The sequence below is a fragment of the Nannospalax galili genome, unplaced genomic scaffold, assembly GCF_000622305.1.
Source record: "Nannospalax galili isolate Female #2095 unplaced genomic scaffold, S.galili_v1.0 scaffold471, whole genome shotgun sequence".
NCBI lineage: Eukaryota > Metazoa > Chordata > Mammalia > Rodentia > Spalacidae > Nannospalax > Nannospalax galili.
Window position 1 is genome coordinate 821,107 of NW_008330333.1, and position 23,786 is coordinate 844,892.

General features: G+C 48.4%; 1 protein-coding gene across 3 annotated transcripts; it reads left to right on the top strand.

The window, feature by feature from the left end:
• Nucleotides 1-1,751: 1,751 nt before the first annotated feature.
• Flywch1 (FLYWCH-type zinc finger 1) lies at nucleotides 1,752-23,580 on the top strand. 3 transcript variants are annotated; one of them, XM_029569922.1, is made up of 8 exons: nucleotides 1,752-1,965; nucleotides 10,319-10,648; nucleotides 11,032-11,457; nucleotides 13,724-14,182; nucleotides 14,343-14,606; nucleotides 18,191-18,478; nucleotides 19,290-19,560; nucleotides 23,371-23,580. In XM_029569922.1, exons 1-8 carry the CDS (start codon nucleotides 1,890-1,892, stop codon nucleotides 23,381-23,383), a joined length of 2,127 nt encoding a protein of 708 aa, XP_029425782.1. In that variant the 5' UTR covers nucleotides 1,752-1,889; the 3' UTR covers nucleotides 23,384-23,580. The 3 variants fall into 3 exon arrangements, with proteins under 3 accessions (XP_029425782.1, XP_008843895.1, XP_008843902.1); XM_008845673.3 differs by having other exon boundaries at nucleotides 1,758-1,965; nucleotides 23,367-23,580; XM_008845680.3 differs by having other exon boundaries at nucleotides 1,760-1,965; nucleotides 18,215-18,478; nucleotides 23,367-23,580.
• The last annotated feature ends 206 nt before the right edge of the window (nucleotides 23,581-23,786 follow it).

The window sequence follows — 23,786 nt, forward strand, 5'->3', positions numbered from 1 at the left end:
TGTCTATTGCTTCATGGTTCTGTCCCCGCTTTCCGGCACCATATAAGGTTAGCACTATCAGGGAAAGGATCTCTGTCTACTTGGGTTCCTGGTTTCATAGTGTAGACTTGGGGATGGGGGCTGGGGGTCGAGTGGAGAGGCCAAGCCCTGAAAGCACAGAGGAGAAAGGATGTCAGAAGCTGGTGTCACACCTACAACAGGAAAAGGAGGTGGGAAGGCATAGCACATGCAGGAGCCTGCCAGTTAGGACTCTGAAGCAGTGTTACAGCAGAAAAGAGCATTAAGTGGAGTAGTCCTCCCCACCCAAGCAAGCCACCTGCTTCTGCCTCCTGAATACTGGGATTACAGGTGTGCAAACCGCCATGCTTGGTTCTTTGTTTGCTTTGTCTTATATTTTATTTATAATTTTTATTTTATGTGTATGAATATGTCCTGCATTGCCCACGGAGGTCAGAAGAAGGTGTCGGATTCCCTGGAACTGGAGTTATGGATGGTTGTTAACTGCCATGTGGGTGCTGGGAATTGAACCCAGGTCCTCTGCAAGAGCAGTCACTGCTCTTAAACACTGAGCCATCTCTCCAGCCCTTGTTTTGTTTTTTTGAGACAGGGTCTCACTATGTAGTAGCCCTCATTAGCTTGGAATTTGCTTTGTAGAATGGGCTGGTCTTGAAGTCACAGGGATTTGTCTGCCTCTGCCTCTTGAGTACTGGGATTAAAGGCATGCACCATCAAGCCCAGTTTACAACTTTATTTATTCATTTTTGGTCTTTTTGAGATAGGGTCTCCCTGTAGCTCCAGCTGGCCTGGACTCTTTATGTAGACCAGGCTGGCCTCGAGCTCACAGAGCTTCTTTGCCTGCCTCTGCTTCCTGAGTGCTGGGATTAAAGGCCTGTACCACCAAGCCTGGCAAAACTTTATTTTTTGAGACAGGGTTTCTTGGGCCTTGAACTCCTGATCATTCTTCCTCTATCTTCCAAGTCTCTGAGATTACTGGTGTAGATACCAAACTGTCATTCTTTTTTTGTTTTCTTTGTTTTGAGAACAGGGTCTCATGTAGCCCAGGCTGGCTTCACACTCGATATGTAGCTGAGGACAGACTTGAACTCCTGATTCTCTTGCTTCCATTTCATTTGTGCCCCAGCACATCCAGCTCTGTTATATCATTATTTATTTTGAATCTCAAATTGTCCTGGCCTGGGCGTGTGGGTCATTTAATGGTTTCAAAGTGCTGCATAAGAAAGTTCAGGAAGGTGACCTGCCTAAGGATGCATTTAAGCCAAGGCTTCCACTTGAAAAACTGCCAAGTCTCTGGGCGAGGTGGTGCATACCTTTAGTCCCAGCACTCGGGAAGCAGAGGTAGGCAGATCTTTGTGAGTTCGAAGCCAGCCTTGTCTACATAGAGCATTCCAGGCAGCTGGGGATACAGGAAGACCCTGTGTCAAAAAGACAAAAATAAATTTGTTTTAAATAAATAAATTTTTTAAAAGCAACAAAAAAGAAAAACTGCCAAGTCAAATCCCAAGGAAGGTCCTGGGACTCTCAATACCGCTCACCTGCCCCGCCCCTTTTGACATGCGCCCCGCCCCCGGATGCCCTTGTCCAATTCTGGGTCGTGTAGGCCTCCTTCGTGATTGATGAGCCCGCCCCTGAAAGCCGATTGGCCAGGACGTCCGCTTGGACGCCACGCAGGGAAGACCCGGAGAAGCGGCTTTCGCGCTGGGAATGGCTCCGCGGCTCTGCTGCGCATGCACGCTGGAAGCGTCTGGGGCGTTCCGAGCCGGCTCCCCGCGGGGGCGCGCGCGCGAGCTCGGGCTCGCTGCCCAGGGGGCAGTTAGCGACGGGAGCGGGCACTGGGGTCGTGGCAAGTGAGCGGCCCAGCCGCTAGGCCGATGCCTGCGGTTGCGGAGGCCGACGCCAGGGATCGCCGCGACTCGGTTGCCAGAGAGGGAGGGCCGGCTGTGGTCGGTGAGGACGGGCCCCAGCGGGCGGGAGGGTCCTGGCCGGCGGATGACTGGGAGTCTGGCTGCCTCGCGGCCCGGGCCTAGTACTGGGAAAGGACCCCTGGCTCTGCATCCTGGGCTCGCGCCGCCTCCTTATCGCCCCCCTGCGGTGCGCCTCGTTTCTCCCTTTGCCCTTCCACCCCCCACCCAACCCCTAGACCGAGCCTGACACCCGCAAATCGGGTACCCCACATGCGCTCACCACCACCACCCCCGGCCGTGTCCACCCTTCCCAGTGCGCGTCCACCCGGCTGCGTCCTCGGTCGCGGGCCATGCTTGCAGCTGCAGGTCCCAGTGACCTTGCACTTTTTGAAGCTTGTTACCCCTCCTGCCACTTCTGACTATAGAATGCCCGTTCTGGCTTTCAAACTTTGTAATTCAGCCTAAACTGAGAAGTACTTTTGCGTGTATACTCTGCCAGAGGACAGATTCGTGAATCACAAGTTTAAAGAGAGCCGCTTACCTGGCTCACATGACGCAGATCTAGCCAGGCTCTGTTCTAATTCATTCCATTCGATTCCATATGACTGCTGTGCTAACCCATTTATTCAAGACCTAGTTTATCTGACAGCTTTAGACCTTCCTTTTCCCCTTGCACTTGGACGATGCTGTCCTCCACAATCAGATTACTATTTCTAAGAAGGGTCTTTTTTTTTTTTTTTTTTTAAACAGTTTTTTTTTTTTGTGTGCATAACCACTCCTGTCCTTTTTTTTGTTTTTTTTTTTTTTTTTGGTCTTTTTGAGACAGGGTCTCCCTGTAGCCTCAGCTGTCCTGGAACTCGCTATGTAGACCAGGCTGGCCGCGAACTCCCAAAGACCTGCCTGCCTCTGCCTCCCATGTGCTAGGATTAAAGGCGTGCCCCCCCCCGCCAGGCTTTTTTTTTTTTTTTTTAAACAGTTTTTTTTTTTTGTGTGCATAACCACTCCTGTCCTTTTTTTTGTTTTTTTTTTTTTTTTTGGTCTTTTTGAGACAGGGTCTCCCTGTAGCCTCAGCTGTCCTGGAACTCGCTATGTAGACCAGGCTGGCCGCGAACTCCCAAAGACCTGCCTGCCTCTGCCTCCCATGTGCTAGGATTAAAGGCGTGCGCCACCACGCCAGGCTTTTTTTTTTTTTTTTTAAAGACAGTTTTGCTTTCCAGGGTCCATACCATTGCTGAGCCTTGATTTAGGTTTTCTGGTGTAATTCATTTAGCTTTATCTCATTCCTCTTCCAAGTGCCACTAGTCCAACTTGTGGGAAAAAAAGCAGTAAGGTTGGGGCTAAGGGACCATCTTAAGGCAAAACTGATATGCTAAGCTCAGATAGAGATGACTTTTGCATGAGGAAATGTAAGCTTTAAGGAGAGTAGCTTATCAGTGCTCTTGGGGAGAATCGGAGTGGTCACATGCTGAAGACTACTGGAGCACTGTGGGGATGGTGACAGGAAAGCAGGTGGAAGATCGGTGTGATCACATTCACAGGGAGTGAATTTGATAGCCTATCAGGCTAGGTAAAGGAGTAAGACTAGCCAAGATTCTGACCTAGGATAGTTGGGGAATATATTAGGTTTCCATATCTGTGTGTGTGTGTGTGTGCGTGGGTGCGCGAGTGCGCTTGTGTATGTGCAGGTAGAGGCCAGAGGAGGACATCAGGCAAGCTGCCTTATCACTGGCTACTTTAATCCTTTGAGACAGGGTTTCTCACTGAACCTGAAGTTATTCTGCAGGCCAGCAAGCCCCAGCTGTTGTTCTTTGTTTCCCACAGCGCTGAGATTTCAGGCTTGCAGCCTGACCTGGCTTTTTACATGGGTGCTAGTATCTGAACTCAGGTCCTTGTGTTTGCACAGCAAGTTCTCTTATCCTCTAAGCCATCTCTCCAGGCCCCCAAGCTTTCCATATCTGTAACAAAAGACTTAAGTAGTAGAGCACTTGCCTATCATGCATAAGGCCCTAAGTTTAATCCTCAACATTAGAAAAAGAGAGGGGCAGTGGGGAGAACATTTTTCTTTGCAGTGGGGATACTGGGTAGCAATGGCCAGGAGCACATAATTGAGCAAGCTGCTTACCTCATGGCCAACATGTAAGAGTGAGAAGAAGCGGGGCTTGGAGAGATGACTCTGTGGTTAAGAGCAATGGCTGCTCTTGCAGGGGACTGGAGTTCAATTCCTAGCACCCACATGGCAGCTAACAACATCTGTAACTCCAGTTCCAGGGGATCTGACACCCTCTTCTGACCTCCACGGGCATTGCACAACACAGGTGTACTTACATGCAGGCAATATACTCACACATAAAATAAAAATAATAAATTTTTTAAAAAGAGTGAGATGGTCTGGAGAGCTGGCTCAGCAGTTAAGAGCACTGGCTGCTCTTGCAGAGGACCCAGGTTTGGGTCCCAGAACCCACATGGTAGCTAACAACCATCCATTCATAACTCCAGTTCCAGGGGAATCTGACACCCTCTGCTGACCTCCACGGGTATGCTTATACATATGCAGGCAATAAATTCATACACATAAAATTTTTTAAAAATAAGTAAAAATTTAAGTAAATAAAATATTTTTAAAGAGTGAGAAGGGGCTGAGGTCCTGCTGTACCCCTCAAGAGCATACCCCCCAATGACCTAAGGACCTTCCCCAAAGGTTTCACTATCTCCCAGCAGTGCCACTGTGGACCTTTTCAGAGTGTGGCGGGGGGGCGCATTCACCATCCAGATTACAGCAGGGGATATTGTGCTTGGGCTCCCACACCTGAAATCTCTGCAACCTCTATATTTCTAAATTGCTTTGGAGCAGTGGCCTGAGAGCCCTGGAGAGCCCCCCACCCCACCCAGAGGGCAGCCAGCCATATTGGTGCTACAGTAACTTGGGATGCAGGGTGTGGTGGCATTTGCTTTTAATCCCAGCATTTGGGAAGCAGAGGCAGGCTAATCTCTGTGAGTTCAAGGCCATCATGGTCTACATAGTGAGACCCTGCCTCAAAAAAAAATAATTTAAATAAATAACTTAGGGGAAAGGACTGATAGTGGCATCTAATACACAGAAGCCAGGGGTACTGCTAAATGTCCTACAGAGCGCAGGACACCCCCCCAATCCTCATAGTGACGCAGGGTCTGGTGCAGAAGGCTGAAACCCACTTAAGCCCCACTCTAATGTAGTAAATGCTAATCTTTGAGAAGATTGTTCCCACCTTCAACCTGTCTCAGGAGTGATGCTGTCCACATATGGTCTGGACGGACATGTAATCTGAGGAAAGTAAACAGTGCTGTATGTACAGTTTGTGCATGTAATCACAGGATTTACAAACCAGGCAAAGTACACTTAATTTCATGGCTCATTGAAGGAGAAGTCTATTAGAGGGGCCATTGAGCTCATGTAGAAGATTATTTTCTTTTTTTTAACCTTTTGTTTTTTGGGTTTTTTTGAGACAGGGTCTCCCTGTAGCCCCAGCTGGCCTGGAACTTACTATGTAGACCAGGCTGGCCTTGAACTCACAGAGATCCACCTTCCTCTGCCTCCCAAGTGCTGGAATTAAAGACATGCACTACTTACAGTAGCTTATCCATCACTTTGTGTGTGTGTGTGTGTGGTGTTTGGGGAGTATGTGTATATACATGTGTGTATGAATGGGTGTGTATGTATGATGGTATATACCTGTGTGTACACATGCAGAGACTGGAGGGGGTTGTCAGGGATGTCATGAGTTTGCTCGATTACTCTCCAGTCTTATTTTTTGAGGCTGGATCTCAGACTGAACCTGAAGCTCACAGTTTCATCTAGTCTGGGTAGCAGCGAGTTCCTGGGATCTACCTGGCTCCACACCCCAATCCTGAGGTTATAGACCAGTATGTAATGATGTTTTATGTGGGTGCTTTCACAGCAAGTGCTCCTACCTACTGAGCCATCTCTCCAGCCTCTCATTCACAAATTTCCTACTTTGTAGAAGAGTAGCTAGAGAAGTTTGGGGCCTGTCTCAGGTCTCCTACCAGGCAAAGAAGCATGATATAGTTTTCTCTCCCATGTAAGGTAACTGTTGCTCTGCTGTTAGCTTCCAAGAGAGGCCCCTGGTTTTCAGGACCTTAGTTAGCAGTTAGGGTTTGGACTCAGTTGTGTCTGAGATGCACCAGATAATTCTTAATATCATAAGGCTCCTGGGCCTGCCCTGAGTGCCTTGTGACCACCAGTAAGACCACAGTGTCAAAGCAGGCAAGGGTAGTATTTCAAGGCTACAAAGTGAGACCCTGTCTCAAAACAAAACAAAAAGTGTAAAAATTACAATTCTGGAGCCTGGCGTGGTGGCACACGCCTTTAATCCCAGCACTCAGGAAGCAGAGGCATGTGGATCTCTTGAGTTCCAGGCCAGCAGGGGCTACCGGGGACCCTGTCTCAAAAAGACAAAAAAAAAAAAAAAAAAATTCTCTTTATAGGCCTGTGTTTGAAAACTGGGTATTACAAAATGAACACAGTAAAGCCCAAATCAATGGGCAAAGTAAACAATACAAGGCTGGGTATGGTGGCACACATCTGTAATTCCAGCACTTGGAGGTAGAAACAGGAGGATCAGGCATTCAAGACGAGCCTTAGCTACATAATGAGTTTGATGCCAGCTTGAGCTACATGAGACAGGCTTCCCTGTCTCAAAAAAATAAAAATAGTCTGAAGTCATAGTCCATTAGATTGTGGAAGACTGTACTCATCACAGTCCAAGGGGAAGACACATCTGTAAGATTTGCAACTGGGTATTTAATGGCACTTTCTGGAAGTGAAGGTCCTAAGAAGCCAAACAGGAAATTCAGGGTAACCCAGAGATTAGCCATGGCTAGAAAGTACTACCGTAGCTGGAGGGACAACATGGTGGACACATTGCCCATGCAGGCAGTTGTGAGAACACCTGCTCTCCTTGGATCCTAGAGTGCATCTCATTGACTAAATTTATCTTGAAGCCCTGTGGTGCAAGACTAATAAATTACTGTTGCATGATTTTTCTTGGGGAGACTTTCTATTCACCCCAGATAGAGAGGACTATGACAGGATCTATTAGATGGCCCATTGGGTAAAGGTGCTTACTGCCAAACATGACAACCTGAGTTCGATCCCTTGGACCCACATGGTAAGAGGAATCAACTCTTATAGGTTGTCCTCTGATCTCCACCTGTGCAGCCTGGCATGTACATGCGCACACACGCATGCATGTATGCACGCACACATTTATATATTAAATATAATTAAAAACATCAGAAGAGACAATGATAGAACAAAGAATTTCATCCAAGTCCAGCTTGGGCAACAGGGAGTTTATTGGATTTACTGATAGAAGCATGGGTGAGGGGTTACTTACAGAAGCATGAGTGACCTGGAAGCTGCCTCACCTAGAAACCTACCCCAGTGTAGGTGACAGCTCATGAGAGCTACATCCCTGGAGTTCCCTGTGTCCAGGAAGGCTACACCTTCATAGAACCCCCCCCCCACCAAATATTTACCACTTACATGACATTTGGGGAGACCCCATCAGTCCCTTTTGCGAGTTATGAGTTTCATAATCTTAGAGCATCCCCCTCCCTCCATGAGGGAGTACCAGTGGGGGTGTCAGATCTCTGTGTGTGTGCGTGTGTGTGTGTGTGTGTGTGTGTGTGTGTGTGAGTGTGAGTGGATTGCTTCCATGTGTGTAAGTGCACCTGTCGTGCAGTGCCTGAGGAGGTTGCTGTTGGATCTCCTGAAACTGGAGTTTTGGAAGGTTGTTAGCCACCATGTGGGTGCTGGGAATCGAACCTAGGTCCTCTGCAAGAGCAGTCAGTGCTCTTAACCACTGGACATCTCTCTAGCCCCTAGGGAAGATCTCTTAAGAATCTCAATAGCTGCTCTGATTCAAGATGCTAGTGATCATGTGATTATGTCTAACCCAGAGGAGACAGTTACACAATTACAAATGAGCTTGTGTGTAAGGACACATGGACTCAGCTGACCACTTACTAGAAGGCAGAGCTCCACTCCATAGAGCAGTTTTTGTTGTAGCTGTCATTTCCTAAACACCTGCTGCTTGTGGACAGAAAACTACATGTTGGCTCCAGAGCAGCCAGACCTGGGTTCAGGTTTTGTCTTTCATGAACTATGTGGTCCTGGGCCACTCTACCTAGAGTGCTAAGACTACCATCTTCCCAGAAGCAAAGTGGGATGATGGTGACACTTGGGAAGGAGGCTCTTGTGTTACAGTAAAGGAGAGCAAGGCTGGTGTCATAGGATCCCATTGCTGACAGGTCTCAGGTCAAGGGTGGCGAGGTGAAGTTAGGCAAGTCACTTGTGTGCTTAGCATGGGCAAGAGTACCAAAGGAGCCAGAGGAATAGAATGTACCTTACACTTTCTCCCCACTTCATTCTAGTACTGGAGATTTGTAGTTGCTGCTTCCATCCTAGATCCATTCATTCCAGGATCCAGAGACCTTGGGAGATGAGGGATGGGACTTCTAGTAGACAGGGCCTTTGAATTTCTTGCCAAGGAGACACCCAAAGGATTTTTGCCTTAGTTCTCAGGTTCTCCCAAGTCCCTGGCAACCCAGAGGAGGAGGAGTCCTTAGCTTCCCTGGGGCTGGACTAGGTACTCCATCTTTTGGCCTAACTTAGAATTTCCCCTCCTGATTTGGTGGCTGCTGCCCTGGCTCTAGTCAGTAGATAGCACCAGCTAGAAAAGACTGTTAGGGATGCAACGCCCCTCTAGCCTTCAGCCTTGGCTTCGGTGCTGGACCCCAGAGTTCATCAAGCCTTTGGGGAGCTGACTATGGGCCCCCAAATCAGGGAGCTGTGGGGCATAAGTGGGAGACCAGGAGGAATTGGACCCACAGAATTTGTAGTGTGGTGACAGTTCCCCAGTAAAGAAGCTAAACATGAGTGAGAGAGGGTGGCTCAGTGGTTAAGGACACTTACTGTTCTTGTAGATGATCTGGGTTTGGTTTTCAGCTCCCACATAGTAGCTTATAACCACCTGCAACTCCAGTTAGAGGGGATCCCACCCATTCTACTGACCCCCATGAGCATGTGGTGCCTACCTATACACTCAGGCACTCAGACATATTCATAAATTGTTTTTTTTTTTTTTTAATTAAAAAAGAAGCTGGGCATGGTGGCGCATACCTTTAATCCCAGCACACGGGAAGTAGAGACAGGCAGATCTCTGTAAGTTCAGTGTAGCTTGGTCTATATAGCAAGTTCCAGCACAGCCAGGGCTGCATAATGAAACCCTGTCCCCAAAAAAGAAACAAACATTTCTTTAAAAGAAGCTAAAAATGGGGGCTGGAGAGATGGCTCAGTGGTTAAGAACACTGGTTGTTCTTGCAGAAGACCTGAGTTAGAATCCCAGCACCCACATGGCAGCTAACAACTGTCTGTAACTCCAGTTCCAGGGGATCCGACGGCCTCTTTTGTCCTCTGTGGACATTGCACAACACGGGTGCACTTATAATAATAAAATTTTTTAAAAACTTAAAAAAAAAAAAGAAGAAGAAGCTACAAATGTCCAGGGTGCTGGTCTTTTTTAGTGACTCTTACTGAAACACCTCACCATCCATACACTACTCATTTGTCCCAGAAAGACACAAAGTTTAGCCCACCCTGTGCTGGCACCCTATATTCCATCCTTCTCTAGGCTAGAGACCTGGAGCCCCAAAGCAACACCAGGAACAGCAGGTGCAAAGTTACTACTAGGTCTATCTAGGTCAGGGGATGGACTGTGTGAGCCCTTAGAAGGCCCCACTTCCCAGGGCCAGGCTTCAACTTTCTGCTGTGTGAAGTGCTAATACTCACTCACCTGTATTCCTTGAGACAAGTGCCCAGCATTGAGGTGAGGTGCACAGGGTCAGAGAAAGCCCAGGTAGGCCCCCAGGCGTCTGAGCAGACACAGTGTGTTTTAACTTATAGACTCCATTCTCAGGCCTATCAGGTTCCTGTGTCCTTACCTGTATGCTGAGTCAAGAAGAATGATCGCCTGGTAACACAGGCTGGAGAGGATTTGTGCTAGGCACAGATGTGGCTTCTCAGGTAGAAACTCAGTTACTAGTATATTAGTCACCAACAGCCCTGGAGAGGTACTTACTGTGCAGGGTACTGATATAAAGGGAAGGTTTGGATGGGGCTACCAGGAGAAGAACTAGCAGAGTGGAAGCATAGGCCTAGGGCCCTCAGTTATATCAGGTCTTTGCTGCCTCTCGACCACAGGGCCCTGAAGAAGCCCCATCTTCCCCAAGATCCATCACAGATCCATTTGTTAGCTCCCCAGGCCCACAGGCCTCCTCTACTAATGCCTTGGCTCCTCTCTTAGGACAGAATCTCTGGACTCCCATTTTCTTTCCAGGGAGGAAGAGAAGGAGGGGAAGGAGAGACCCATCTGTCAAGAGGATTGAGTGGCCTGAGGGACAGACTGTCAATCCCAAGATGCCCCTGCCTGAGCCCAGCGAGCAGGAGGGTGCAAGTTTAAAGGCTGGCGAGGAGCCATCTCATGGGGCCAGGAAGCCCCAAGAGTTCTCCAGTCTAGTCCTGGCAAAGGGTAAGGGGGGCTCCAAGCCGACTGGTGTCATGTCCCTGGAGATGTCTGGCCCAGCTACCGTATCCAGCACCCCCCAAACCTTGCCAGCCAAGAAGCAGGGGCGGATAATCCATCGAAAACGCAGCAGGGTGGATGCAGGTGAGATTCTCTGGCCCAAGCTCCTCTGTGGGCCTGTGCACCTCTATTTCCAGCAGGGGGATACCCCACTGCCCTTTCAGTTGAGCCGCCTAGTCTCTTAAGCACATCCTGATTCAGGCTGGGATACTAGTCATTTGATGTCATCCCTGTGTCCCAGGTACTAGGCCCTCCCCAAACCCATGGGAACTGCAACAATGTGCAGAATTCCCTAAACTCCTTAAATTTCTTCCCTATTATAAAGCAGCTTGTAGAACCTGGGCTTCTTGCCTGGCAGACAGGAGCCTGAGGAAACATTCTGTCTAAAGGACCCTGCCCTATTCCAGGACTTCTGGCCTTAAACCGTGCCCTAGGGAATGCTAACTCAGGCTTCCTTTTATCTCCAGTTGCCCCCCAGCCTTTGGAGTTCCTGAGGACCCCGTTTGGGGGCCGCCTCCTGGTGCATAAGTCATTCTTGTACAAGCAGGAGAAGGCTGTGGGGGACAAGGTGTATTGGAAGTGCCGCCAGCATTCGGAGCTGAGCTGCCGGGGACGGGCCATCACCCGTGGCCTGCGAGTCACAGTGATGCGGGATCACTGTCACCCACCTGATGAGGAGGGCCTGGAGGTTCGGCGCCAGAAGGAGAAGCTACCCAGCTCAGACCTGCCTGAGGGCTCTGAAGGCCAAGAGGATGGGGTTAGCCTATGGCTGTACCCTGTGGAACCAGAGCCCACCTCCCAGGAAGACAATGAAGCCCCAGAGGAAGATGAGGGGTACCGAGCCCTGGCACTACAGTGCTTGCCTCCCAAGAAGCGCCCCACACCTGGAGTGAGTGAGTACATGCCTGAGTTGGTTGTTTTATGCCCAAGTAAAAATGTGAGGTCCTACGTGGTTTCTCAAAATATGCTCAAAAAAAAAAAATAGAAATGTGGACTGGGTGTGGTGGTGCATGCTTTGGGTCCTAGTATTCTGGAGGCCAAGAGATATTGATCTCTGTGGATTCAAGGCCAACCTGGTCTACATAACAGATTCCAAACCAGCCAGGACTACACAGTGAGACCCTGTCTCGAAAAATCCAAAAAATGAAATAAAAGATAAATGTGTCCCAATTATCATTAAGCCCATTAAGGCCATGGGGATCCCAAGGCCTTCCAGAATTTTCCAGTACAGCAGGACCTGCCTGGTATGGGGCCCAGAAATCTACACTTTAATGTGCAGGCTTCAGCAATTCCAGTGTTGTTAAATTTGGGCAAGGTTCTCAGGGGCAAAGTTTGGGCTTTGGGTCCCAGGTTCAAATTCTTTTTTTTTTTTTCTTAATTTTTAATTTTTATTTTATGTGTATGCATGTATTGCCTGCATGTAGGTAAGTGTACCTGTGTTGTGCAATGTCCACAGAGGACAGAAGAGGCTGTCGGATCCCCTGGAACTGGAGTTCGGACAGATGTTAGCTGCCATATGGGTGCTGGGATTCGAACCCAGGTCTTCTGCAAGAACAGTGTTCTTACCACTGAGCCATCTCTCCAGCCCCTGCAGGTTTAAATTCTAACCCTGTAGATGGGAGCCTACAGCCTCAGAAAATTCACATATATTCTGAGGTCTCAGGAGCTTATTCCTGAGGCAGTTGTGACAGTCTAGACAGTTGTGGAGCTTGTGGGCAAGCCATGCTCTGTACTTGCTTAGCTAGGCGAGAGGCAGTGTGAGTTCTTAGGGTTATTTTTGTTGTTTTGATTTTTTTTGGTCTTTTTTGAGACAGGGTCTCCCAGTAGCCCCAGCTGATCTGGAACTCACTATGTAGACCAGGCTGGCCTTGAACTCACAGAGATCTGCCTGCCTCTGCCTCCGGAGTGCTGGGATTAAAGGCATGTGCCACCACTCCCAGCTGTTTTTAATTTTTTTTAAAATATTGTTTTTATTTTATGTGTATGAGTGTTATGCCTGCATGTAGGTAAGTATACCCATGTCGTGCAATGCCCAAGGAGGACAGAAGAGGCCGTTGGATCCCCTGGGACTGGAGTTACGGACAGTTGTTAGCTGCCATGTGGGTGCTGGGATTCAAACCCGGGTCTTCTGCAAGAACAGTGTTCTTAACCGTTAAGCCATCTCTCAAGCCCTCTTAGGGTTGTTTTTTATTGCTAACAACTAGAAGGCAGGCTTGGCTGCTGGGATTCAAACCCGGGTCTTCTGCAAGAACAGTGTTCTTAACCGTTAAGCCATCTCTCAAGCCCTCTTAGGGTTGTTTTTTATTGCTAACAACTAGAAGGCAGGCTTGGCTGCTGGGATTCAAACCCGGGTCTTCTGCAAGAACAGTGTTCTTAACCGTTAAGCCATCTCTCAAGCCCTCTTAGGGTTGTTTTTTATTGCTAACAACTAGAAGGCAGGCTTGGCTTCTAAGAGGCTGAATGCCATGTAGGGCAGGGTGGGAGGCTTCTTTTTCAGTGTGCATCTGTTAAGACTATTTGAGTGTGTGCCTATTTTTTTTTAATATTTTATTTATTATTTTTATTTTATGTGTACATGTGTATTGCCTGCGTGTGGGTAAGTGCACCTGTGTCATGCAATGCCTGTGGAGGACAGAAGAGGCCATCAGATCCCCTGGAACTGGACAGTTGTTAGCTGCCATGTGGGTGCTGCGATTCGACCTGGATCTTCTGCAAGAACAGCCAGTGTTCTTAACCACTGAGCCATCTCTCCAGCCCCATGTGTGCCATGTTACTCAAAAAGAAGGGTTGGGGGTGTTGCTCAGTGATAGAGCACCTGCCTAGCATGCTTGAGGCCCTAGGTTCAGTCGTCTATACTGCAAAAACAAAAACAAAATTGTAAAAAAAATTTTAAATCAACCCTAGAAAAATATGGCCACTTGGTGAGTCAGAGCCCCTCCCAGTATAGTGTGACTTGGTGAGCGAGCAGTCCTCCCTGATCTGGGGTAGGATCCCCAGCTTCTCTTAGGTGGCTGCTGGGTGGCTTGGTGGGAATGAACTGGGCTTCACACATGCTCAGCTTGGAAGCATGTAAACATACAGGAGAAAAGCACATGGCAGTCCCTCCTGGGACACCTGGGCTCCTTCCCTTGGTATGACTATCCTGGGTCCTTCCTCTAGTACGGTATCGGCCCCTGGAGTTCCTGAAGACATGCTATGGAGGTACCTTCTTGGTGCACCAGTCCTTCCTCTACAAGCGGGAGAAGACCGTGGGGAGCAAGGTGTACTGGACCTGCCGGGACCATGCAGTACATGGCTGCCGTAGCCGTGCCATCACCCAGGGCCAACGGGTGACAGTGATGCGCAGCCACTGCCACTCACCTGACATGGAGGGCCTAAAGGCCCGACGACAGCAGGAGAAGACCATAAAGAAGATACAGGCAAGGCGGATTGGTGCTGGGGACTTGGACGACAGTGATGACTGTGAGGATACACTGCTCCAAGGGGTGGACAGTCTGTTCTACCGCAGGGGGCGGGGGACCCTGACTCTCACCAGGTCCCGGTCCAGAAAGAGAGCAAAGGAGCGTCCTGAAGCCTCACAGGGATCCCCTGAGGAAGAGGACCAGGATGTAGACCCCAGTGAGTCTTCATGTTTGGGGACTTGCAGCCAGAGCTGGCCAGCCTCAGTCTGGCTTCCTGATGTCCTGGGAGGTGGGGGTGATCCAACTTGCCCACCCCCTGCATGCTCAATCTGCCTCCTCTGCCCCAGCCACCTGACTGCCTCTCCTATACCCTGCAGGAGGCCCAGAGTTCCTGAGGACACCTCTAGGGGGCAGTTTCCTGGTATATGAGTCCTTCCTCTACAGGCGAGAGAAGGCTGCTGGTGAGAAGGTGTACTGGACTTGCCGGGACCAGGCACGCATGGGCTGTCGCAGCCGAGCCATCACTCAGGGCAAGCAGGTGACTGTGATGCGTGGCCACTGTCACCCACCTGATCTGTTAGGATTGGAGACTCTGAGGCAGCGGGAGAAACGTCCTGGCCCCACTCAGTGGGACAACCCAGGTACCTAGGGAGACCCCACAGCCTTCTCTACTGGCCACTCATGTCCTGCTCTCCTTCCTTCTGCAAACATTCTAGAAATCAGTCCTCCTGGCCCTTCCCATTTCTGGCCCACACACTTAGAAAACTGGGAGCCCTCTCCCAGGTCTTTCCTCACCTGCCCCCAGAACCCATTCTTCCTGCCCTGAAACCTGATAAGCCCAGATTCCTTCTCTTCTCTGTTATTTTAAGTTTCTAGTAAGTGGTGCTGAGTGTGTGAGGTCAGGTCCTCATCCCTATACTATAAGCAAAGGGCAACAAGCATGCCTTAGAGTCTGTTAACTGAAAGAGCCAAACCTCTCTGTAGCTTTGTCCATCAAACACTTGTACAACACGGTCCCAGCTCTACCTATCTGGCTGCCCAACAGAGCCTGGTGTCTGCCTAAGAAGAGCAGTTATAGCCAGCTTCTGAACCAGTTCTCCATTCTCCAGCCCACACTCACCAGTCTCCTAGTTCTGAGTATTTAGAGTCATCGTGAATTGCCTTTTGGCCCTATAGTTATTCCAAATTTGGGAGGTATTTTATCCTCCTGATTCCCTTTTAGTTCAGTTTCCATGATACCTTATAAACAGGGAGATGCCAGGATGTGCCATGTGTCTGACTAAACCCTCACCCCCTTACATCCCTACTCCAAGCATTTCTTTTCCTCATGTGTTAAAATGTATTTCTATTGCTGTTAATCCATATTTCATATCCTTGTTACCTGCTGGCTTCCAACCAGAGGAAGTGATGATTTGGTCTCACTGTACCTTTAGAATAGGTTTTAGTTTCACATTCTGTGTGTATATGCCATGGCATATGTGTGGAGGTCAGAGGACAGCTTGCAGAGTCAATTCTCTCCTTCCATCATATAGGTTCTAGTGATTGAACTCAGGTCATTCAGGCTTGGTGGCAAGTACCTTTACTCACTGAGTCATCTCACAGGCCTTGGTGTCACATTCTTATCAAATTCTGTCACAGCTGAGCCGTGACTGTCCTGCATTTTCACTTCCTTCCCTGTGTGACCCCTCTGCTATGCAGCAGCTGCTGCATCAGCCTCTTTCTGGGGACCCATCACTGCCTCCTTCTTTCTTCTCAATCCTTGCACGGAGCGCATCAACAAACAGGTCCAAAATTTGCTGGTGACAGTCTTCCAGGCCCTACTTTAGCCTGGGTTCCCTTGGCCAGACACCGTACCTCTAGGCTTGCTTTTTCTTGGTCTTCCCTGCCCCCTACCCCCCTTTTTGTGTGTTTTAGGAGATCACTGTGCACATTCCTAAGCCAGTAACCTGGGAGGACCCATTTGAGATCCTACCCATCTAGAGCTGTTGGTAATCTCCCTACACAGTTGCTGGACAGTGTGGTTATGTGCAGGTTCTAGACCATACAGTGACCCTCCACGGTAGCTGAGTTTGTTAGGAAGTAGCATGATGTTTTTCCAGTGTTTGACCCTTTATATGTGACCAGATTTCCCTTGAAGACCCAGAGTCTTCTGTGTGTCCCTGGTGTACCCAGCTTATGGGGTCATTAGGGGCCTTTTCATATCACAGTTTGTGCCCTTCAACATAGTGATCTTTTGCATCCCTTCTCTTGTTATCCAGACATTGGTCCTCCTGGCATGAACCCCTATCATTTTTACAGTACTTTCAAAGATTTCCTTGTTTTGTTTTCTGATCCTTCTATTTAAGTTTCTGCCCTCACAGTGGAAGGCTTCCTTTGCATTGCTCCCAGGCCCAGAAGTGTGGTAGCCTCTGCCTGGGAAGGCATGTTGTCTCCACCTGCCTGCCTATGTCTCTGCCTTCCAGCTTGAAGCTTTTCTCATGTGCAGTGACTATCTAGAACTGCTCATATTGAAAGCAGACTCTACCCACTCTGTACACAGGGTCTGACTTTGTCTCTGTAGAGCTGGCAGCTTGAGTTCTGGGTCTTAGACAGGAAAATGGGTGTTAGTGTGAACACAGACTTCTGTCTTCTCCCTTCATGTGTCTCACTCACTAGACCACTCCACCTTGTCTCTTTGCTCTTCATGAGTATAAACCTTTGTAGCCCTGGTACTTCTAGTTCTCAGCCTCTCTGGCTCAGCCATTGGATCCTGCTGGCCTCCAGCCACTGTCTACCATGCTTGGTGGAGTTCTTACCTTGCTGCACGATTTGACTGAGTTCTTCTTTTTAAGTTTTTAAATATCTTTTTTAAAAAATATTCTATTATTTTTATTTTATGTCTATGAATGTATTGCCTGCATGTATGTGAGTGCACCCATGTCATACAATGCCTCAGAGGTCAGAAGAGGGCTTCGGATTCTCCTGGAACTGGAGTTAAGGACGGTTCATAGCTGTCATGTGGGTGCTGGGAATCGAACCTGGGTCCTCTGCAAGAGCAGTCAGTGCTCTTAACCACTGAGCCATCTCTTCAGCCCCTTCTTTTTAAGTTTTTAAAAACTATTTTATTATTTTTAATTTTACATGTATGAATGTATTGCAGGCATGCATATAAATGTACCCATACTGTACAATGCCCATGGAGGTCAGAGGAGGGTATTAAATTTCCCTGGAACTGGAGCTACGTACAGCTGTTAGCTGCCCATATGGGTGCTGAGAATTGAACCCCGGTCCCCTGTAAGAGCAACTCTGAGCCACCTCTCCAGCTCTTGGCTGAGTTCTTCTTTTGCCATTTGCTGCTCTTCTGCCTAGACTGATTCTGTTGGTGTCTTTGGCTTGCTGGCTTGCTGTTTCTCTGGCCTTGGGGAACCATTTTTATTTCCTGACAAACATTTTAACCCAGTGTGGAAGGAGATGGGTCATGCCCTACCGTCACAAATCTTAGTCCCCTCAGCCTGACATCCCCTTTCCTACGGGCTGTCTCTCTGTCCCCAGGCCTCTGTGCTGCTTTGCTTTGCATGTATCCTCTTACCTCCTTGGCCTCCGTGTTCTACTTGCCCTTCTTCCCCACCTTTTTCTAAGTGTTCTGGAACTAGATGCCTCTACCTCAGCCCTCACCTTCTCAGGGCTTTCTTCCTTGCACTGGTTTCCACTGTCATCTGATGACGCTCTAGTCTGTCTCTGGCCACCTCTATACAATCCCGGTACCTGGACAGAGTTGGGGAGTCCCCTGAGCAGGGCTAGGCTTGCCTCCAGGCTCCTTCCACTACTACAGGTGTAGCCTCAGCTCTGCTTAGCTCTCAGGGGAGTGACCCCCATACCCAGACCTGGAACTGGAGGTTTACCCTCTCTTCTTCAGCTTTGAGCTGCATTGTCCCCAACTCACTCTTCAGACTGAGCAGGTACATATATGCCTGCCTTCTGGCCTGAAGGATACCCAGCATAGATGAGCAAGCACGGTGATAGCACCTTCATGTGGCATCATCATGGGGCCTTCTCCCTGTAGGGTCTGGCCTGGCCAGTCTCTAACCTCAGGACAGACCTGGCAGCTGAGGACGCAGGGGGGTTTGGGGATATAGGGCCTCCCACTGAGGTGGGATCTCCTCAAGATCTATGGTGTTCTTGGCCCTGGAAAAAGACACTCCCTGCTCCCTCCCTCCTACATCCAGATTCCATGTCCCCTTCCCAGACTGCCTCTCCCACATCTTTGCAGAAGGCCCGGAGTTCCTGAAGACGCCTCTAGGGGGCAGCTTCCTGGTGTATGAGTCCTTCCTTTACCGGCGGGAGAAGGCAACTGGTGATAAGGTGTACTGGACTTGTCGGGACCAGGCACGCATGGGCTGTCGCAGCCGCGCGATCACACAGGGCCAGCGGGTGATGGTCATGCGCCGGCACTGCCACCCACCTGACATGGGCGGCCTAGAAGCCCTGAGGCAGCGGGAGAACTTCCCCAACCTGACCCACTGGGAAGGCCCAGGTACGTGGAGGGAGAGTGGGCAGGGGCTGGGTCCTGGTATCTCCATTGCCTTGTGGCACCCCAGCCCTTTCTGGGTTCTGTGATTAAAGCACTAATTTTACCATGCAATTGACTGTTACTGAGAGATACTAGCTTTAGCCCAAAGAAAAAGTGGGGATGGCAGGTCAGGGGTGATATGGCTGGCAAGTTATAGGAAGTGTGCCCATCACTATGACTGGGTCATGGGGACCCTCCATCACTGGGGTCTCCTGTCTTTTTCCTGTCTTCCTCTGTCTTCTCCCTGAACCTGTTCTGTCCAGCTTCTGTTTTCACATGTTATCTCTGGCACACCCCAAGTGTCTCATGACCTTTCAGTTTAGTTACTTAAAAGTTCGAGAATTGGCTTTGTGGTGAGCTGGTAGAGGGGTTGGAGGGGTTGGGTGGACAGAGAACTGGCAGGCCTCCACTGCGTAGACCAGATAAGCCACAAGCCCCCCACCCCCAGCAAGGCCCCCCATCCACCCTGGAGGACCTGCAGCAAGCATGGAATTTGTGGTCAGGTGAGGCCTTCAGCAGAGCTTCTGGGACAGCTTACTGCACATTGAACCTCATTAGGCAGTACTGGAGCCCCTGCAAAGGAAATCCAGTCTGCAGTAGAGAGTGTCAGGGCTCTGGGCTAAACCTCAGTCCCTAGGGTCTCAAGGTGCAAACAAGTGGGAACAGGGATCAGAAGTAGGTCTTTTTGTGATTGCAGTTAGCAGGGAAAGGCCTAGTCCCCTGTTGCCAAGGGCTGGATTCCAGTGGTCCCCTCACAGTGTGGCTTTCCTCCCAGAGCCCTTGCAGCCCCTAGAGTTCCTGCGGACATCTCTTGGGGGCCGGTTCCTGGTGTACGAGTCCTTCCTGTACAGGAAGGAGAAAGCTGCTGGTGAGAAGGTATACTGGATGTGCCGGGACCAGGCCCGGTTGGGCTGCCGCAGCCGTGCCATCACCCAGGGCCGGCGGGTCATGGTGATGCGGAGCCACTGCCACCCACCTGACGTGGCCAGCTTGGAGGCCCTGAGGCAACGAGAGAGGCTTCCCAATGCTACCCAGAAGAAGCCCAGGTATATACTTTGTGCTTAGCTTCTGCCTTTCCAGAACCTTTGCCTCTCATTTCTACTAGCTGCTTCATGACATGAAACCATACCTACCTCTGCCCAGGCCTTAGAACCAGCTCCCATTCCAACTCCCTCCTCTTTTATTCTAAGACTGCCCAACACTATAGGTCATTATCTCTTGAAAAATGTGCTGAAAAATATAGATTACCCCCGAGAAGGATGTTCATGTACATGCACCACAGACAAAGTTTGCAAATAATTTTATTGAATTGAATGGCAGCACGCACATGGCAGTAAACAACTGTTTGTAACTACACTTCCAGAGGGATCTGACACCCTCTTCTGTCCTCTGTGAGCACTGCATGACACAGGTACATTTACATACATGCAGGCATAACACTCATACATATAAAATTAAATAATTTATTTTTTTGTCTTTTTGAGAGAGGGTCTCCCTGTAGCCCCAGCTGTCCTGGAACTCACTATGTAGACCATGCTGGCCTCGAACTCACTCAAACTCACTATGTAGCTGAGAATAATCCTTTCTGATCCTCCTGCCTCTACCTCACAAGTGCTAGGATTACAGATGTGTGCTACCACACCCAGTTTATGTAATGCTAGGGATCAAACCCAGGGTTTCATGCATGCTAACTAACCACTTGACTAATTATGCTGCATTCCTACCCCCCCCCCCAGCTTTTAATTTTTTAGTTTTTTGAGTCAGGTCTTTCTCTGTAGACCAGGCTAGGCTTGGACTATAACTCAGTGGTAAAACACTTGTCTACCATGTGCAAAGGCCTTGGGTTCTATCTCCAGCATTCTTTTAAAATATTCTATTTATTATTTTATGTGTACGAGTGTATTGCCTGCATGTGTGTAAGTGCACCCCTGTTATGCAATATCTGAAGAGGTCAGAAGAGGGTGTTGGATTCCCCTGGAACTGGAGTAATGGATGGTTGTTAGCTGCCATGTGGTGCTGGGAATTGAACCTAGGTCCTCTGTAAGAGCAGTCAGTGCTCTTAACTTCTGAGCTCTCTCCAGCCCCTATCTCCAGCACTCTTAAAAACAAATGACAACAACAACAACAAAAGTAGGGACTGCAGGAGCTTTGGCACTGTGGAGGCATCTCTTCTTTGATGTCTAATATATTCCCAATTCTTGTGATGACAAGGACTGAAGACCCCCTCTTAGAATCTAAAAGCTTTGAGGGATCAAAATTATAGCAGTAATTGGGCTGGGTGGTTCTCTGACTCATGGTCTTATGGAATTTAGGAAAAGAGGTCACCTTCTGAGGGCTCAAGGAGGACTAGAAGTCCACTTCAAGGTGACAATTCACACACGGCTGTGGTCTGTGTGACTCGGCTTATCCACATGAATCTTACCTTAGGCCTGCTTGAGTGTCCTCAGACATGGCAGTCCCCCCCCACCCAAAGTGGGTGATCAAGAGAGCAAGGAAGCCCCCCCCCCAACCAGGCAACAGCAGCAGAGTCCCTATCCTCCTAAGTACTCATGAAATTTTGTCCAGGGTAGACAATATCTAGGCCATGAAACAAATCTCTACACATTTGAAAGGTTGGAATTATCATACAAAGTGCTTCTTTAACTACAATGGAATGATAGAAAGCCATAATCACAAAATTTTGGGATCATACAAGTATATGGAAATTAAACAACACACTATGAAAAAAATAATAAGCCAAAGAAGATATCACAAGGGAAATGGGAAACACCTTTGAAGTGAATGAAAATAAATACAGTGTACCAAAACTTAGGAGACACAGCAAAATCAGTACTTAAAAGAAAATTTATAACTGCAAACATACATATGTAAAAAGCTGAGTATGGTGGTGCATATCTGTAATCCCAGTACTCAAAAGGCCAAGGCAAAATGATTGCCCAAAGTTTGAGGCCATTCTGGGCCACAAAGTAAGTTTAAGCCTAAGGTAAAGAGTCAGACCCTGCCTCAAAAAACAAAAAAAGGAGGGAGGGGAGGAAGAGAGACACTGTATTACCACATAGGATTAAAAAAGAATCATGGGGCTAGAGAGATGGCTCATCAGTTAAGAGTGCTTGCTGCTCTAATGGAGGACCTGAGTTCAGATTCCAGCACTGATGTCATGAGGCTCAGAACTGCTTGTGAACTCCAGCTCCAGGGGATCCATTGCCCTCTTCTGGCCTCTTCTGGCACCTGCACCCACATGGCATAAACCCAGTGTGGTGGCACACACCTTTAATCCCAGCACTCAGGAGGCAGAGGCAGGGCAAATCTCTGTGAGTTCAAGGCTAGCCTGGTCTACATAGCAAGTTGCAGGCCAGCCAGGGCTACACAGTGAGACCCTGTCTCAAAAAAAAAAATTAAAAAATAAAATAACAAAGCCAAGCATGATGGCACACACTCAGAAGGCAGAGGCTGCTGGATCTCTGAGTTTAAGGCCACCTGGTCTACATAGTGAGTTCCAGGTCAGCTGGGGCTACAGGGAGACCCTGTCTCAAAAAAGACCAAATAATATAACAATAATAATAATAATAATAATATAATATAATAATAAAAATCATAGGATGATATTACAAACAACATTTATCAGTATGACAAAAGATTCAATAATTTAATTCCTGGAGAGAGGGTCTGGGGCCATAGTTCAGTGGTAGAAGGCCTGTTCAGTATGCAAGGGACTCTGGGTTTAACAACAAGGTTCTGAGAGAAAGATATAAGCTACAAAAACTGAAGAAGAAATTAGAGCAGGGTGTCACCTCAGAAGCAGATTCTCCAGCCCTTCTTGAGTCTTCAGATGAATGTGGTCCTGGTAACAGTGTTTCCTCACCTTCATGACGAGTCAGAACCACTTGGCTCTACCACTCCTATAATTTTGATCCCCAAAAGCTGTCTTGAAATGATTTGTGCCAATACATTAAGATAACTAAGATTACCTATAAGTCTGATGGCTTTTAGAAGTCTCCAAGAACAGTTGAACTTTAGGTACTTAGGAAAAAAATTAGAGCATATGTCTATAGTCCTATCACTCTGTGTGGTGTGTGTGTGTGTATGTGCGTGCACGTGCATGCATGTGCGCACACATATGTGCATGTGTAAGTAAAAAATAAAAATCTTTAAAAATTTTTTTATATTATGTGTATGAGTGTTTTGCCTACATGTATGTAAGTGCCCCCATGTTGTGCAGTGCCAGTGGAGGTCAGAAGAGGGTGTTGGATCCCCTGGAACTGGAATTACAGTCAGTTGTTAACTGCCATGTGGGTGCTGGAATCTAGCCTGGGTCCTCTGGAAGAACTGCAAGTGTTCTTAGCTGAGCCATCTCTCCAGCCCCTAAAAATAGATCTTTAAAAAAAAACAGGTGGGCATGGTGGTACACACCTTTAGTCCTAGCACTTGGGAGGCAGAGGCAGGCAGATCTCTATGAGTTCAAGGCCAGCTTGGTCTACATAGTGAGTTCCAGGCCAGCTGGGACTATAGGGAGACCCTGTCTCAAAAAGGCAAAAAAGAAAAAAAAAAAAAAAAAAAAAAAAGTCTCAGGCTGGGAGGTATGGCTGAATGGGAGAGCGCTGGCTTAGCATGAATAAAATCCTAATTTTAATCTCCAGTTAAAAAAAACCTAACCCGAGAACTGGGACTGCAGTTCCCTCACAGAATTTTGCCTGGTATACGTGAAGCCCTGGGTTTCAAGAAATTGGCATGTATGTTTGTGTAAAAATGATCTTGCCAGTAGTTAACTTTCCAAGAATCCTTAACTTTATTGCCTTTTTTTAAAAAAACCACAAATAAGGCTTTGTAATGATACACATTTCTCTATCATCAGAAAGATCAAAAATCTAAAACTGGACAGCAAATCCCAATGAGATGAGTCTCCTCTGAAGCAAGAGAGGAGCAGCTGACACCACAGATGCTTCCTGTCCACGCAGGCATTTCCCATCCACTTAGATCGCTTGCCAAAAACTTTCACAAAGCATCGACGGCCTCCATATTCCCTCAGAGGTCTTCCAGGAGGAGTGCTTGGACCTTGGATGGTGTCCTGTGTTGGCAAAAAAGTAGAGCCCAGAGCTGGTGGGTGGCTTGCAGACCTGTGCCATACTGCTGCCTCCTTCTGACCTTGGAAAGCTGTGGAGAGGTCTGTCTGGACTGAGATACCTTGACCCTGCTCTGCTGCTCCAAGCCTCATCATCCATCTGCTTTTAGAGCATGCAGCTTTGCAGAGAACTTTCCAGTGGGGTGTGGTGAG

Bases quoted from the DNA above. Each gene is read 5' to 3' on its own strand.
- Flywch1 (XM_008845673.3), top strand. From the start codon at position 1,890: ATGCCTGCGGTTGCGGAGGCCGACGCCAGGGATCGCCGCGACTCGGTT. The intron at 10,649-11,031 runs GTGAGATTCTCT...TTTTATCTCCAG, and splicing joins ACGCAGCAGGGTGGATGCAG to TTGCCCCCCAGCCTTTGGAG. The intron at 19,561-23,366 runs GTATATACTTTG...CTCTATCATCAG, and splicing joins GCTACCCAGAAGAAGCCCAG to AAAGATCAAAAATCTAAAAC.